This window comes from Zalophus californianus, chromosome 2 (assembly GCF_009762305.2).
Source record: "Zalophus californianus isolate mZalCal1 chromosome 2, mZalCal1.pri.v2, whole genome shotgun sequence".
In the NCBI taxonomy this organism is placed as follows: domain Eukaryota; kingdom Metazoa; phylum Chordata; class Mammalia; order Carnivora; family Otariidae; genus Zalophus; species Zalophus californianus.
In genome coordinates this window covers 31,205,285-31,222,060 of record NC_045596.1, presented here as the reverse complement: position 1 = coordinate 31,222,060, position 16,776 = coordinate 31,205,285, and the positions used below count along the sequence as shown (strand labels likewise).

The 16,776-nt window shown below is 45.0% G+C and overlaps 1 protein-coding gene across 1 annotated transcript in view; it reads right to left on the bottom strand.

Annotated features, from left to right (window-relative positions):
* Positions 1–15,391, bottom strand: part of PGM2 (phosphoglucomutase 2) — a 33,716-nt gene extending 18,325 nt beyond the window's left edge. The window contains exons 1-4 of the mRNA XM_027599792.2: positions 15,255–15,391; positions 10,096–10,263; positions 5,213–5,319; positions 1,306–1,390 (exon numbers count right to left, since the gene is read on the bottom strand). Of these exons, the coding sequence (XP_027455593.2) occupies positions 1,306–1,390; positions 5,213–5,319; positions 10,096–10,263; positions 15,255–15,344 (450 nt within the window). The 5' untranslated portion in view covers positions 15,345–15,391. The remainder of the gene's footprint in view (positions 1–1,305; positions 1,391–5,212; positions 5,320–10,095; positions 10,264–15,254) is intronic.
* Positions 15,392–16,776: the final 1,385 nt, after the last annotated feature.

Below are 16,776 nucleotides of genomic sequence, written 5' to 3'. Positions count from 1 at the left end.
GGACAGAAGCTTATGGATTCTGTTTCTTCCCTCCAACTGCTTTCTCTTCTTTCCCATTTGCTTTTAGGGAACGGGGCAGGGTAATGTTGAAGAAATGATGGAGTGCTCCTACAGCCTCCTCACTCATCTCCCGCTCCAAGGTTAGAAATCCCTTTCTTGTAAATACTCAGCTCTCATCTTTACAAGACTTTACTTCCCCAGATGGGGAGAGGGGCTGGCTTCTCCTCCCTACGGCCGCATGTGAGAGTTACTACACACAGGGAGCCTGAGGTTCTAGCCATCTGCCCCCCTTCAGCCTCCCACCAAGAATCTCTGTGGTCATTTGTCCCTTTAGGAGTTATTTTATATCCCCCAAGCAAAGAAAAGGGGAGAACCACTCCACAACATGGGAAAATGGTCATGCAACACTCATATAATTCATGTCTGATAGAAAAATAATAGCAATCAACAGTGACACTGTACAGAAGACCAAGGATGCTTAAACACATTGCAGCTTTTCCATCAAACAATGAAATCCGAGCTACATTTGGACGTGACATTGCATGTCTACTGGGTTATTTACAGTCTGGGAGATACTGCATCTACCTGTTAGTGTACCAGAACCAGTAAACGTCAAACTGCAGAGCCGACTTCTGTATTGACTCACTCTCTTCACCCGATGGAAGGAACTGCTCTCTACTCATGTTTTTGGCTTAATTTCTTAAAAACATATATTCTCAGCATCTGGCCCCGTGCTTAAAAACAACAGCTGTCATAGTCCCTATTGTCTTCTTCTTTAGGTTTTGCTATGTGAAGAATTTGACTGAAAAAATCTTACTAAAATATGCCAAGCATTCTTCATGTTCCAGTCATGAATAGTACTTAGAACAAAACATCTGTATAAAAAGCTGGTGCGTCGACCTGTCAAAAATATTCAGGGTGAGGCATGGTTTGAGGTGAATTCAGATTTAGACCCAAGAAGTTCCCTAATTGTGCCAGTGAGAAAAAGAAATACAAACCAAATGAAAACAGAGACAACAAACAAAAGACATTTCGCTAACTAGTTAAAATATCCTTTGAATGTTAAAAAGGAAAATAGCACTGAGAAAAAAATAAACTCTGATGCATCACCAGTTGAACACCAGAGAAATATTATTAGGATGTGGGGAGAACATACCCAGAGAGGTGAGAGAATGCCTGATAAATGCTAAAGGGCTCTTCCGTCATATAAATACCCAAATCCTAAAAGCTTAAAGACCATAAAATGCAGCCATATCCCATCCCTGATCCCGTGACAGAAAATTATAAACAGAAAGGGTTACTTACCACAAAGGGGGTTGGGGTTATACCAGAAAAGAGGTACACAGGAATCCCTTGAGTGATAAATGTGGTTGCAGCTAGTCGGGCAAATCTGGAAATGCAGCGTGATGGGGGAGAAAGGAGAGGAGGGTGTCAGGACTGTGGATGACAGTGAAGGAAATGAATGCTCGACCCCTTCTTCAGGTTCATTCATTATAGTTTCATTGGCATAGGACACTCAAGTTGGAGGAATCTTAGAAGTCATCTTGCTCTACCCCTTTGTTTTACAGAAATGGGACTAAAGCCAAGAAAAGCCAGACAAGTTGCCCCATGTCAATTAGTCACATAGCAGCTGAGCAAGGCCCGCACCCAAGGTTTTCAATTCCATCTCGGTGGTTCTCAGCCAAGGACAATTCTGCCCCTGTGGGACATCTGAAATGTCCAAGATGTTTTTGATTGTCACTGGGGAGTAGGGTAGAGTGCCACTAGCAGGCTAGAGGCCAGGGATGCTGCCGAACATCCTACAATGCACACAGCAGACCCCAACAAAGAATCATCCAGCCCAGTATGATGTCACATGTCAACAGGGCAGAGGCTGAGAAATGCTCATCTAAAGTTCTCACAACCCAATATAAGCCACACAGACTAGCATCTGGTGCGATGTTGTCTCATGAAATATGAGGTATACTGGCATATGTATGTGAGTGTGCATGTGATATATACATAGGGCATAGACACATCTTGGCTCCATTTGGCCCTTTAAAACAAGACTTAAATCTTTGACACTGATATTTTTCTTAGGACAGGACACAGAACTGGGCATCAAATCTTTCTTCAGCCTTGGGGTAAAATATTTTATCACAAAAACTGAGCAGTTTACCTCCAATGAACCACATTATACCATTACAGGATTAAACAAACAGATATGTATTCATTCTCTTCCCAAATATTTCTTGAGCACCAGCTTTAGCCAACACTTTCTGGGAGCTGGCTGGGCATAAAAAGATCTCTGTGTTTTCACAACTTGAGTGTTAAAATTCCTAGGATCCACAGTAATACAAACATGATTTTGACAGTGAAAAAAAAAAAGCCTCCACATAAGGGAAACTCATAAAAATAATAAAATTCAGCAAAAACAATTTTAATAAAAATCTGAAGTAGGTCTAAACTGTATTCATTTGAACCGAAGTGACTTCAAACTGATGTCACTTTCACCCTCATGAAATGTTTCTCTTGTGTTCTGGCTGACTTTAAAGTTGCTTTCTTGAAAGAAGCAAGGGAGACACTCAAGGCATACGTTATATATACAAACTAAGTTACAAATATGCACAGAAAAGATTCAATTAATGTGCTCTCTGCATATGCTTGACAGTTACTGTTTATGTGTTTATGTTCCCCACCAGATATTTAAAATTGGAAGATTAAAGGACTAATAAACAGTTCCTACATAAAATTCTGTGCCTGCAATCATTTCTGACTCTTTAATAAGATTCCATTTGCTTACCATGAATGTTTGACCATGTACTGGTTTAATATTTATGCTACTATCTCTGAATGTCTTGCATGTTGTAGATGATAGAGAGCGACCCTGAGCTCCACTCCATCCCATCAAACCCGGAGACTGGAGCCATAAACTCACAGAGCAGTCACTTTCCAGAAATGATACAGCTCCGAGGCCAGAGTAAGAAATATCCATACCTTAATCAACAATGTGGACACATCTGAAGGATGTATCAACCAGAAGCAGGAGAGTCAGCCTAAAAAGAAGCAACTTCAGAAGCTCCACAATTAGCCACGTATGTGCACTGTGCATGCTCTGGCTGGAGGAAGTGACCCAACCCTGGGGCCAGGAAAGCATGCTTATGACTTAATTTTCTTTTTTTTTTTAAGATTTTATTTATTTATTTGACAGAGAGCGAGAGAGCACAGCAGGGGGAGCAGCAGAGGGAGAGGGAGAAGCAGACTCCCCACTGAGCAGGGAGCACCATGCAGGACTCGATCCCAGGACCCCGGGATCATGACCTGAGCCGAAGGCAGATGCTTAACTGACTGAGCCACCCAGGTACCCCGCATATGACCTAATTCTAACTGTAAGCTCACTAACTAAAAACTGACAAACTGATATTCTGGCTTATACTATGTCTCTCTCATAAACATAGAGCTATGGCTTCTCTCTTGCTTTGTTGACAAAAACAACATTTTTAAGCCTGCAGCTTAAGAGCAAAATTCTTAACAGGGCGCCTGGATGGCTGGGGTGGTTGAGCATCCAAATCTTGATTTGGGCTCAGATCATGATCTTAGGGTCCTGAGATCGAGCCCCTTCTGGGGCTCCAGGCTCAGCACAGAGTCTGCTTGAGGTTCTCTCTCTCCCTTTCTGTCCTTCTCCCCCCACTTGCATTTTCTCAGTAAATAAATAAATAAATAAACAAATAAATAAAATCTTAAAAAAAAAGGCAAAAATCTTAGATCATTCTGAGTTCAGTCTAGGAGCTGACAGCATCTAATCTTATGCCCTGGCTATACTCCCTTCCTCAGAGCTGCACATTTGTTCCCATCAGTGCTTCTCTCTTAGATTAGGAGCTCTTCATGGGCAAAGATTAGGACTCTATGAACTCGGGGCACCTGGGTGGCTCAGTTGGTTGGGTGTCTGCCTTGGGCTTGGGTCATGATCCCAGGGTCCTGGGATTGAGCTCCACACTGGGCTCCCTGCTCAGTGGGGAGCCTGCTTCTCCCTCTGCCTCTGCCGCTTCCCCTTGCTCATGCTCTGTCTCTCACACTCTCTCAAGTAAATAAATAAAATCTTAAAAAAAAAAAGGAGGGGCGCCTGGGTGGCTCAGTCAGTTAAATGGCTGCCTTCGGCTCAGGTTATGATCCCAGGGTCCTGGGATCGAGCCCCGTGTTGGGCTCCCTGCTTCGCGGTGAGCCTGCTTCTCCCTCTCCCTCTGCCTGCCGCTCTGCCTATCTGTGCTCGCTCTCTATGTCTCTGTCAAATGAATAAAAATCTTGAAAAAAAAAAGGACTCTATGAACTCATTCTGCACTGTAAAGGTAATGAGACTTCTCATTAATATTAAATATTTGTATGTTCTTCCAACCTAAGAAACTACTAATACATACACTCTCGAGTGACAAAAAATTCATCATAATAGGGGACATGTTCAGGTGAAAAAGATTAAGAGTGGGCGGTGGCAACCTACAACCCATTTGTAAATAAAGCTTTATTGGAACACCACCACGCTCGTTCCGTATGTATGACCTATATGGCTGCGCTCACGCTCTGTGCCGGAGTTGAGTAGTTGTGACAGACTGTACAGCTCATAACGTGTAAGATGTTTACTACAGGTGTCAGCTTCTTGATGCTGAAATTGTGGCTCCTTCTCCTGCTTCATGATCTTAGAGCATGGAGATAAAAGTACGCACTTTATAGGTTGTTGTGAGAATTGAATGAGTAAATACCTAAGGGCCTCATTCACATCCAGCACTCAAGTAATTGCGGCTATTAGGATCATCATCATCAACATCATTGTCATCTGCATCTGCATCACCACCTGCCTGTGGCTACATGAGTCCCAGTGGTTTCGGAATGATACAAGCAAGCAGCTGAAAACAGGTGCTCAAGAAATGGGAAGGAGCTCAGGCGGCTTATGAATAGTGGGGGAAGAAAAAAAATGACAAATGGAAGAAGGCGAGAGGGAGAAATAATGTTGCCCCTTTAAAAAATGTCTGTCTTTTAGACAGATCTTAAATTCTCTTTTGTATGAATATTTTCATTCTTTTAAACCCAAACGTAAAACCAGAATTCGGAAACGCTGCAAACGGAATGTACTCATTATTTCTATAGGTAAGCAATGTGGCTGACAAATGTATGCGAAGTGATTAAAAATAAAACCACAAAATACACTACAAAAAATGGTTTCTTATGTATCTTTCAATACCTTTTGCTGTTGCCTCCACTTGGTGGATGAGCTCGAGCATCAAAGCTAATCACAACACCTCTTTGCTTCAGGTCACTGAATTGCTTTTCCAGGTATCTGCAAAATCCCTAAAAAATATCCCATGGATAATTAAACAAACTGAACAATAAAGAAAATAACAGTTTTATTTATTGTCTAGCTATATGTATGAGGCACTGTGCTAGACACTTAGTATCTATTATTGGTAACCCCCCAGATCAAGTTTGCTAAGGAATTCCATTGTATAGATGGGAGAGCTAAGGCTCAGAGGGGCTTGCCCAGACACATGAAGAGCAGAGCCTGGATTTCTGCCTGGGTCCAGTTAGAGGTGGTACAGGGCAAGGGTTAAAAGCACACAGAATCTGTGGGCTCATACTCCATTCTGCCACCTATGAGAGCAAATGACAAATCCCTTAATCACTTGGTGGCTCAGTTTCCTGTTCTGTAAAACATCAAAACAACAGTACCTACCTCAAAGGGCTGTTTTTAGGGTTAAATTAATTAAAACCTGCGAGTGCTGACAATCCAACACCCACTAAGCACTATTTGTTTGCTGTTATGAGCATTATTTTTATCACTTTCCTTCAAGGTCTATATTCCTCCCTTCATACGAGTTCTAAAATGTCTGAGGACAAGGAGGTGTTTCAGACATTTCTGCCTGCTCCGTAACATCAGTAGGTCAAAGAAACTTAGTATATTTTTTAAGTTTTTCACAATTATCTGATCTGAACCTGTTCGACTTGTGGTCTTGTTTTCTAGCAGGCGAGCTTTTATGGAGGTCTTATCAGTCCACTTACATGGCTCAGCCAATTATACATATAAAAATTGTGCAGAATTTGGGCTATTGCCCCCTGCTGATGGAACACACAATTCCTGAATCTCAGCGGATGCAGTAAATAACCTCACATCAATCGGAAATATGGAAGATTAGAAAAACAGTAAACTTTGAATTCAACAGGTTTATATCACCGGACAAAATAGGTTTTTATTTTGAACAAAGAGAATGCGGGCTGACTAATATTATTTATTTCACTTTGACTGAAGAAAGTTTTTTTTTTTGTCCCCGCCCCTAAAGGAAGTCTTTTAAAAAATAAATAATAACTCTTTATTTTTGGTAGGGGAGATCCTTCACAGCTTTGTTGCCAAAGCAGTGCCAACTGAGAATGCCTTTCATTTTTCTTAGACAAAAATATTGCATTGGAGGGCGCCTGGGTGGCTCAGTTATGAAGCATCTGCCTTCAGCTCAGGTCATGATTCCGGGGTCCTGGGATGGAGCCCCGCACTGGGCTCCCTGCTCCGCAGGAAGCCTGCTTCTCCCTCTCCCACTCCCCTTGCTTATGTTCCCTCTCTCGCAGTCTCTCTCTCTCTGTCAAATAAATAAATAAAATCTTAAAAAAAAAATATTGCATTGGGCAGACCTTCTGAGGTCGAGTGATACAAAGAAGGACATTTGTGCACTGGTTTTGTGGGTTTTCCAGAAGGTACCCAGATGTCTCTAAGGCTTACACCAGCAACAGCACCCTCTCCCCAGCCCCAGTCGATCCCCGTGCTGTGGCCCCAGTGTTCGAAGGCACAAAAAGCACTCAGTCTTAGCCCAGAATCCTCACACCACCAAACTGCTCTAAAAAACTCTGGGGCCAGCTAAGACTAAGAGGCTGAGAAAATGGCTAAGAGAAGAGGGGATGTTTATTCTAGAGAAAAGACTCAGTGTGCGCTGAGGGAAGTTTATGGAATTGAAATGTTATTACAGGAGACATAAAATGAACTTTGTATGGCTTCAAAAGCTCAAACTATGACCAATATGTAAAAGCTGAAGACACATTTGAGCTCAAAATCACAAAACCATTTTTTTTTTGTCTTTTTGTTTAGAGCAGGGGGGAGGTACAGAGGGAGAGAGAGAATCTTAAGCAGGTTGCACACCCAGCGCAAAGCCCAATGTGAGGCTCGATCTCACAACCCTAAGATCATGACCTGAGTAGAAATCAAGAGTCAGTCGCTTAACCAACTGAGCTATCCAGGCGCCCCGAAACCATTCTTTAATGAGAACAACCCAAAGACAGACTGGCTATTCCAGAAGACAGTGAGTACTCCATCATCAATGTGAGGTGGCCTGGTGAAGTAACCTTAGAGGAAATTACAACCTCTATCAATGAGGCAAACAGTATAAAACTTTCCCTCTACTCTCTACCCTGTTTCCCATTGGGATGTTTATGGCTCACATACATCTGCTTCTTAAATCCACCCAGATGAATTTCGGGGCATCATAGGGTAGGAGTCCACACTGGAGACCAGCAGCAAGACTGCCTAGACCACAGAGAAAGCCAGCGCATTCTGCCAGGTAACACCATCCCAGGCTGGGGATGGAAGCCTGGGTGGTTTGTTCTGGGAACCTCTTTTGCTGATTATTTGCCACTCCTAAGACTTTAAAAATGTACCTGCCGATCTCATAAAACTGTCATAACTCTGAACATCCTTGTCTCCTACTGTAAGTGGTCCAGTGTAGGCTGGATAATCACTTGAAAGTGGTGGGGGCTATAGAGGAAATTGTCACAAGGAGTGGCTGGTTGAATCAGCTGACCTTTATTTTTTTTTAAGATTTTATTTATTTATTTGAGAGAGAGAGAATGAGAGACAGAGAGCACGAGAGGGAAGAGGGTCAGAGGGAGAAGCAGACTCCCCGCTGAGCAGGGAGCCCGATGCAGGACTCGATCCCGGGACTCCAGGATCATGACCTGAGCTGAAGGCAGTCGCTTAACCAACTGAGCCACCCAGGCGCCCTAATCAGCTGACCTTTAAAGGATCTACTCATTTTAGTTCTGTAGGATTCTTACCTATCACAAGGTCTACTCCCAGAAGAGGCCAATTCCCCTAGGGGAGAAGATGTATGAGATAGGGCCTAAGACCTTTCTGTGGGTAGATTTCATCATACTTACAAATTAGATGTAGATGAGTACAGGAGAAAAGGCTCTGGGTTCATCTAGAATCCCTTAGAATCCCCTAACAATTAAGCCTAATAGGAGATGGAACCAACTAGACTTTCCAGTGTTAGCCATACACATATATCCCATTTCCTGTGCCCCTCTAATGGGACCGACATTCCTCCACTGAGAGGTGAGTGTCTATGTGCCCTGTCCTTGAACACGAACAACCTCCTTGAGTTGCTACTAACAAACAGAATATGATGGAAGTAAGTGAATTTGTGTGACTTTCCAGGCTAGGTCATAAAAATCAACATAGCTGCCACCTGAGCACAGTCTCTCTGGATACTCTCACCGGCAGCTCTCCAAGCCACGCTGTACGAAGCCCAGGACACACGGAGGCCTCCAGCCCCAGCTAAGACCTCAGCCAAAAGTCAGCAATAACTGCAGACATGAGTGGGAACAAGCTTTCAGTGATTCCAGCTTCTAAGCTGGCTCAGGTGGTGCCAAGTTCTGCAGAGGGGAGCTGTCTCCACTGAACTCCACCTATAGATTTGTGAACAAAGCAAACGTGGTTGTTTAAAACCACTATGTTTTGGGTGATATGTTATATAGCTCCAGCACCTAGAGCAGCGGGTGACCTTACCCAGTGGCACAATTCCATGCTATCCATAAACTAGAACAGGATTCCCAGGCTCACTCCACTCTGAGCCTTCCCTCCAAAAAGATCTCAGGGAGCCCTATTGCTGAACAGGAATCTGGAGCCAGGGTTTCCATGGCAACCCCATATCCTTATGCAAGACTTCTTATTAGGGTTTCACTAGAACATGCCCAAGTCTGCCTTTTCTGCTGGGAGCTACATGCAAGGTACGCATAATCATCATTAGTCAAATTTTCTAGACATTTTTTTCCCCTCAGAATTAAAGTCACCTTCATTTTTAAAAAGTCTAAGTAGCTGAAGAAACTGAATGATCTATTCTTCATTTCCTTTATAAACAAAACTCCAGATACTCCATGGCAGAAAGGTTTCATCTCTATTCCTAAAAGTTGGGTGTAGACTCTGACAGTAAAATTTACAAATGAAGGCAAAGGAACTCAGCAATAATTTCCACCTACACTATCAATTAACATGAAATAGAATCAACTTCTGGTTATTCTGGCCATTAGAGAAATTTCTCAATGCGTGCATCGCTACCACCATTGCAAAAGTACAAGACCATAAAAGTCATCAGCTTAGGTGGTGGATTTGCACTGGAATAAAGTTCCATGAGGGAATCTGTCTGTTTTAGTCATTGTTGTATCTTCAAAGCCTGGCACTTGGTAGGCATTCAATAAATTTCTGTAGAAAGAAAGGAAGAAACGGAGGGAGGGAGGGAGGAAGAAAGAAAAACAGAAAGAAAGAAAAGCAGGCTGTATGAATTTTGAAACAAGTACCCTTTAACCAATTGCATAAGCCTTACTGTACGGAGTAAATGTGTGACTCCCTGGGCCTTGGCAAACCCATAAGACCTGGCCATAATTAAAACAACAGAGGTCCCTCAAATATAAAAGGAGCCCGGGGTTATATTAATTAGACAAGGAGGCCATTAGACTGAGGAGGCTTTAATGTCTTGGTTGCCTAGAGAAGCAAACCCGAACCCAAGCCTGTAAATGCCTGAAGGTTAAGAAATTAAAACCTAAGAGCAGCCAATTACTAACAGCCAGAGAGACTTTCCCAAAAAATGCAACCGCATGACCTATAGCCAATCTATTAATTTCCTCGCTCTGCTTCTGCTTCTTCTCTGTAAGTCTTTCTCCTAGCTCCTGCCAGGGGGTGCTCATAATGACTTCCAGTTTGGTATGGCCCGATTCAAATGGGTTTTTGCTTAAAATTGTTAACATGCCTGAGTTTATCCTTTACCGCTGGGAACATGTTAAGAATAACCAAGAAATATAAAAACGTGGTACCTGTGTGGTCTGGATGATAGTCAAGTCATTCATATAAGAAATTCCCGTTCCCATAGCAGCTCGAAGGCCGGCTGTCCCAAACTCCATTCGAGCCCCAAAACATTTCTGTAGTTCTTCTTTATTACCATCCGCAATTAGTTGTTTCGCTGACTCCAAAGTTAAAGGATTCTGTGGAACAGAAACATATACAACAATACAGCCAGCTGAATGACAGAATAAAACATCTGAAATAAAAAAAAAACTCACAATAACTTAACCCGTAGGGGGAAAATGTATATATTTGAAAAGCCCTATACATATGGCTTCTCAGTTTCCGATGACGTTGAAATCTGAAATATGAGGTAAGGTTTTTTTTAATTGCACATTACATTAGTTTCAGGTGATTCAATTTTTTTAATTATAATCTGTGATATTGTGATACAATATGAAATATATATTTTGTTTTTGTTCCTGGTTCCTGGAATAGAGCTTCTAACTAAAACCGTTGTAATTTCCAGGGTGGTAGGGGTAAGAACAACTTGTTATTATTATTCATAATAAACCCCTTTCGCCAAACCCGAGTTTATGCCCAGGGAGTGGCCTGGTTGCCAGGGAAACCAACTAGTGATTAGAGGGCTGGAGGCTGGGTTCCCTCACCAGTGGCCAAAGATTCAATCCTGCCCAGGGTAACAGAACCTCCTCCCAAAACCCTCAACAACTGGTGTCAGAGACCTTCGGAGCTGGTGAACACTTGGGGTGCTGGGAGAGCATGGAAGCTCAGCACCCCTTCCCACACACCTTGCCCTATGCAGCTCTTTCATCTGGCTGTTCCTGAGCTGTATCCTTTCCAAGAAAACTGGTAATCATAAGTAAAATGCTTCCCTGAGCTCAGTGAACTGTACTAGCAAATTATCAAGCCTGAGAAGGGCACCAAGGGTACCCCTGATGTATCACTGGCTGATCAGCACAGGTGACAACATGGGGCTTTTGACTGGCATCTGAGGTGGGGGTAGTTTTGTGGGGCTGAGCCCCTAAGCTGAGGGTGGGATCTGTGCTGGGTCCAGGTGGTGAGTGTCAGAATTGAGTGAAATTGTGGGATGCCCAGTCGGTATCCATAGAAAATAACTCGGTGTGGAAAACCTGTACATTTGGTGTCAGAAGTGTTGTGACTAGAAGGAAGTAGTTTTCTCCTTTATAATGTGTTATTTCCTTTCCCACCAAGGCAAGTGCTTTTGGAGAAATGGAATGAACACCTAGGTTCTGGGGTCTAACATCCAGAATAGAATGCCAGCCACACCGTCACCTAATGACTAGATGCACTTGGGTAGATTATTTTGCTTCTTTTTTTTTTTTTTTAAGATTTTATTTGTTTATTTGACAGAGGGAGACACAGTGAGAGAGGGAACACGAGCAGGAGGAGTGGGAGAGGGAGAAGCAGGCTTCCCATTGAGCAGGGAGCGTGATGCGGGGCTCAATCCCAGGACCCTGGGACGGTGACCTGAGCTGAAGGCAGACACTTAACGACTGAGCCACCCAGGGGCCCCGGCTATTTTGCTTCTTGAATTCTCAGTTTCTTCATCTGTAAATTGGGAACAGTCTAGAACCTCCTTTACAAGGTGGTTCTGAGGTGGTTTGCATTAAATTAATGTAAAACACCTTTCTCTGCCTGGCACTTAGTTGTAATCAAATGTTCATTTTCTTCCCTAGTATCTTCAAGTTTTCCCACAGAGTTATGAGATTATACAGTTTAAATCAAAACCTTACTGTTGTAGTGTCTTCTAATTTGTACAATTCTTTCACATACCTGGTCAAATGTGAAACTTGCAATGACCACAAGAAGCAGACAAATAACAAAAACCCCAATTTACAGAGCAGAAGCCTCAGAAATTAAGTGACTTGCTTAAACATTAATCTAGTGCTTTCTCTATTACATTAGCTGTTTCAAATAGCCACTCCTATGAATCATTTAAGTTCATTTTACATTGCCTGATTTTCTTTGTACAAGAGTTGCAGAAAATGTTAAGAATGGAGGAAAATGACAATCACATTAATGCCACATCAGACTTTTAAATTAAGAGTTCAGAGGAACCAGAGAGTAAGCACTTTTTCTTATAGTCATCATCCAACTACGGAACATGCAGCCAAGATATGCCACGTAATTAAACTTTGAAATGCTATTGCAATAAAACATTGGCTTTCTGGAAGTAATCCCACATTTCCAGATTGTCCCACCTTGGGGTCAGGTAAAACCCCACCTTTTGGGTTAAAAGCAATAACCACTGATCACAGAGCAGGTGCCTTCAAGGAAGGCTTTAGATCTGGAACACAAAAGAGGTTTAATAAATATTTGCTGAGTGAAAGAGGAAACACAGACTTCAAGGCCACACCCAATATCTAGTGAGTTTCCTGTACACGGGGTAGATGTGGAAAAATGCCAACTGGCCTTTGATAGCCATTAAAGACCAAATAGCCTGAGAGAAACCAAAGGAGACAGAGAGATTAGAACTGCAAAGTCAGGACGGCGGCAGAGATCAGAATCAGCCAGGAGAGTAACCAAAGCGGACAGCAGAGACACCAGGGATGAAAAGGTGGGGCTAAGGCAGAGTGGGAATGCAGAGGGCACCTGCCTTGCGGCCCTGGCGGAAATCAAACCAGATCACCACATCCTGCCAGCTTTTGGTTGGCAGGATGTTCCCCACTTGGCGCCTGTCTCAAACTGAGGAAGAAAGATAGGAAAGAACAAGAGAAGTGGTAGAAATTAACAATACAAAGGAGGGGTGCCTGGGTGGTTCAGTCAGTTGAATGTCTCACTTGATTTCCACTGGGTTCATGATCTCTCGGGGTCCTGGGATTGGGTACCGCAACAGGCTCTGTGTTCAGTGCGGAGTCTGCTTGGGATTCTGTCTCTCCCCCAGCTTGTGCTCTCTATCTCTCTCTAAAAATAAATAAAATCTTTAAAAAAATAAATAAAAAGGATAATATCCTTTCATCTCTACCCAGGGAGGTACTCTCTCTCCATATACAGATACAACATTTTGTGGAAATTAGGTTTTTATTTCTTCAAAGGGAAAGTCTCATTGTAAAACACATTATCAATTATGACTTTAAAAGGATTCTAGGGGCCCCTGTGTGGCTCAGTCGGTTAAGCGCCTGACTCTTGATTTCAGCTCAGGTCAGGATCTCAGGGTTGTGAGGTCGAGCCCCACACTGGGCTCCATGTTGAGCGTGGAGCCGGCTTAAGATTCTCTCTCCCTCTCCCTCTGCCCCTCCCCTCTAAAAAAAAAAAAAAGGATTCTACCCACCTCAAGTTACTAAGTTATCAGAAATGGAAACATTTTCCATCTCTAAAGAATTACAAGACTGTCTTTCCATGAAAAGAAAAACCACCCAAGAAGTTGCCAATAGCATCCTGTGGGGGATGTGCTCTCATTTCTCATTCAGGGGCCAGAAGTGAAGAGGAAGACCTGGCCCCAGCCAAGAGAGCTTGCAACTCCCTTCCCTTCACACTGCAAGTATGAGCCATGCACCATGTCAGGCCCTAGTGACCATGGAAATTAATGAGCAAGTGGAGAGGAACTGCTGTTTTAACTTGTCGGGGCCCAGGGCAAAATGACAGCGTGGGACTCCTTGTTTGACAAGTTTTAAGAATTTCAAGACAGGACAGCCAAGGATTAAACCAAGTGCTGGGCCCTCCTGGAGCAGGAGCTGTGCTACCAACAGGAGTCCTGCCTTTCAAGTCAGCCCTGGGGCCAGACATTAAACAAATACACCTACAAACAAGGTTTTGTTCTGTTCTGTTCTGTTTTGTTTTGTTTTTTGACCAATCTAGAGATAGTATTAGGGAGACATAATTTACCACTGGTTGTCAGGGAAGGCCTGTCTACAGAAAACACATTTAAGTTCAGACCCAAAACAGGAATGACAGCACGAGAAACAAGTTCAGCAGAGGAGCCAAGGAACATTCTGGGAAAACAAAGTGCATGCCCAAAGAGCAAGCAGGAGAGTCAGACAAGAGAGGGGGTGCTGTCTGGAGTTGGGTCCCTGATTCTCTCTGCTCTGGCACCTAAGAGAGTGAAGAGGGGAAAAGCTAGCGGTGCTGTGTTGAAGGAGTCCCCTTCTATCTTTCCAGCAAAGCCAGAGACGGGAGGAAGATGCCTGAAGTCAGGCGGGCCCCATCAGGAGGACCCGTGTTCACAACCGAGCACCTGGGAGAGGTGGATGGGAATACTGCTCTGCAAAGTTCCCAGGAGCAAAAGGCATAGAATGGACGGAAGGATTCTGGGTCTCTGAGGACGCACCGCGCGTTGCGGAAGGAGGGCTGAGCCAGCGGTCTGAGTGACACGAACGCGCGCACGCCCCAACTGGACATGACCCTTGGGCCCGGCCAAGTCGAGATCAGCTCCGGCTCGCTCTCCCACTCCCCCAACTTGCAGCCCCAGACGGCCAGATGCTGGTTTTGTCCCGGGACACCTTTTCCCGGTCAAACTTCGGATCTGCCACAGGCAGGGCCAAAAGCAAGGAGGACTGGCCACCCCTGCTCCCTCCGCCGCCGCCTTACCGAGTTTGATGAGAAAAACAACTTTGTTTTTCTGAGTTGCTCCCGAGCCACTTTACAACCTTACAACCCTGCTCACATCCAGAGGGATTCCCGCCCTAAGCTCTCGCTTTGCTTTCCCCGGGGCACCTTTTAAATAACCACTTAGAGTTCAGCCCGGAGAAAAAGTTAGCGACCGCCCCCCAACCACCTTACACCGGGTGCTTGCTACCCGGCTCTCTCTGCGGCTCCCCGGTGACCAGGGACGGAGGGCTGACCTTGCCCCGGCTCTCTGCACCCACTCCCCACTCTTGGATCCGTAATACAGCTTGTGACTCTACTTCCTCTGTGTGGATGCGCGGAAACCGCGCCTGGCATCAAATTGCCCGGGTGGGTCCCACTTCCCCACAGCGGGAGCCGGCTGCTAAGGGGACGAGCTATGGCCTCGCGGGGGCGGCTCGCGTTTCCCCGTCCAGCAGCTCGTAATCTGCATATTCGTAAGTACTTTACAGCAGCCGGGTGCGAGCGGCGGGAGGGAAAGAAGCGCAGGCATCCGCACTCCCCGCAGGAAAGGCAGGGGGGCGCCTGCGGGGTGCAGAAGATCCCACGCCTCCCCCGGACGCTCCCATCCCCTGGTGCCCCTCACCCTGTCCCATCGCAGCCACCGCGCCGTCTCCTGGTCCAGCCGGGTGTCCATCCCTGGGGCTCCCGGAGCCGCGGTCGCCGCCGCTGCCATCCCCGCGCTGCCGGGAGCCAAGCTGGGGAGGCCCGGGGACTGCCCTTCCGGCCGGGAAGGGAGAGGCGGGGGCGGGGCATGGAGAGGCGGGGGCGGGGCATGGAGAGGCGGGGGCGGGGAGAACCGGCCACGCGGAAGGCCGCGTCCCGGAGGAAAGCGACGAGCTCCGCCTCCTTGCAGTTTACCCGAGTGCCTCTAGGGGGACGGAGGCCTGGGTCAGTGGAGGGGGAGGAGGAAGGGGCTGGGGCAGGGGAGCGGGGTGGGGGGGGGGGGTGCGAGAGGCGGGCCGGTGTAGTGGAGGTGGGGAGGCTGTTGTTGAGAAAGTCCTTTCCATCATCTCTGAAAGGTCCCAGGTCACATCTACCCACACAACAGCTATTCATTGTGCCAGGCACCTTGTCAGTGCTGGGGCCAATGATGAGTAAACTCAAGTAGAAGCCTGAAAATTATGTAGAAATTATTTTTTAAATTTTATTTGTTTATTTGACAGAGAGCGACCCTGCAAGAGAGGGAACACAAGCAGGGGGAATGGGAGAGGGAGAAGCAGGCTTCCCGCTGAGCAGGGAGCCCGATGCGGGGCTCGATCCCAGGACCCTGGGATCATGACCTGAGCCCAAGGCAGAAGCTTAACAACTGAGCCACCCAGCCACTCTATGTAGAAATCCTGAGGGTCATGAATAAGAAAAATCTTGAAAAAGAACAAAATGGGAGGATTAAGATAAATAGACGGTAGAATAGAATAGAGATCCTGGAAACAATTATAGGTGTATGGACAGCTTATTTCAGAGGAGACACTGTAGAGCAGGGTGAAAGGACTTTTTTTTGGATTAATGGTGGTGGGTCAACTGGATATCCAAGTAGCAAAAAGGGAAAAGAAACCTGAGCCCCCACCTCATATCACATACTAATAAGCATTCCAGGTCAATTGTAGATCAAGTGTGAAAGATAGAATGAAAATTCTAGGAACTAAGGTAGGAGTATGTCTTCATGACCTTGGGATCGCTAAACCATAAAGAAAATGCATGCGGTGAGCATAAAAGGGTGTGTGCAAGAATATTTCTAGCAGCATCGTCTATAATAGCCCCAATTGGAAACAACTTTATGTCCATCAACAATACAATGGCTAATACTGTGGTATGTTCATACAATGATGTAAATAAATTATGGTATATTCATATAGCAATGAAAATGATTGTTTCATACATCACTGATAAATCTTACAAACATTAGATTGAGTGAAAGAAGCTAGACTTTCCCCCCACCCCCCTACACCCCAAATATTGGACCATTCCATATATATGACATTCTACAATAGGTAAAACTATAGGGAAAGACAACAGATCAGTGGGTCCCAAGACCTGGGGATGGGGAGAGGGATTGATTCCAAAGGATTCAAGGGAGTTTGGGGGGTGAGGGAGCTGTTCTGATTACA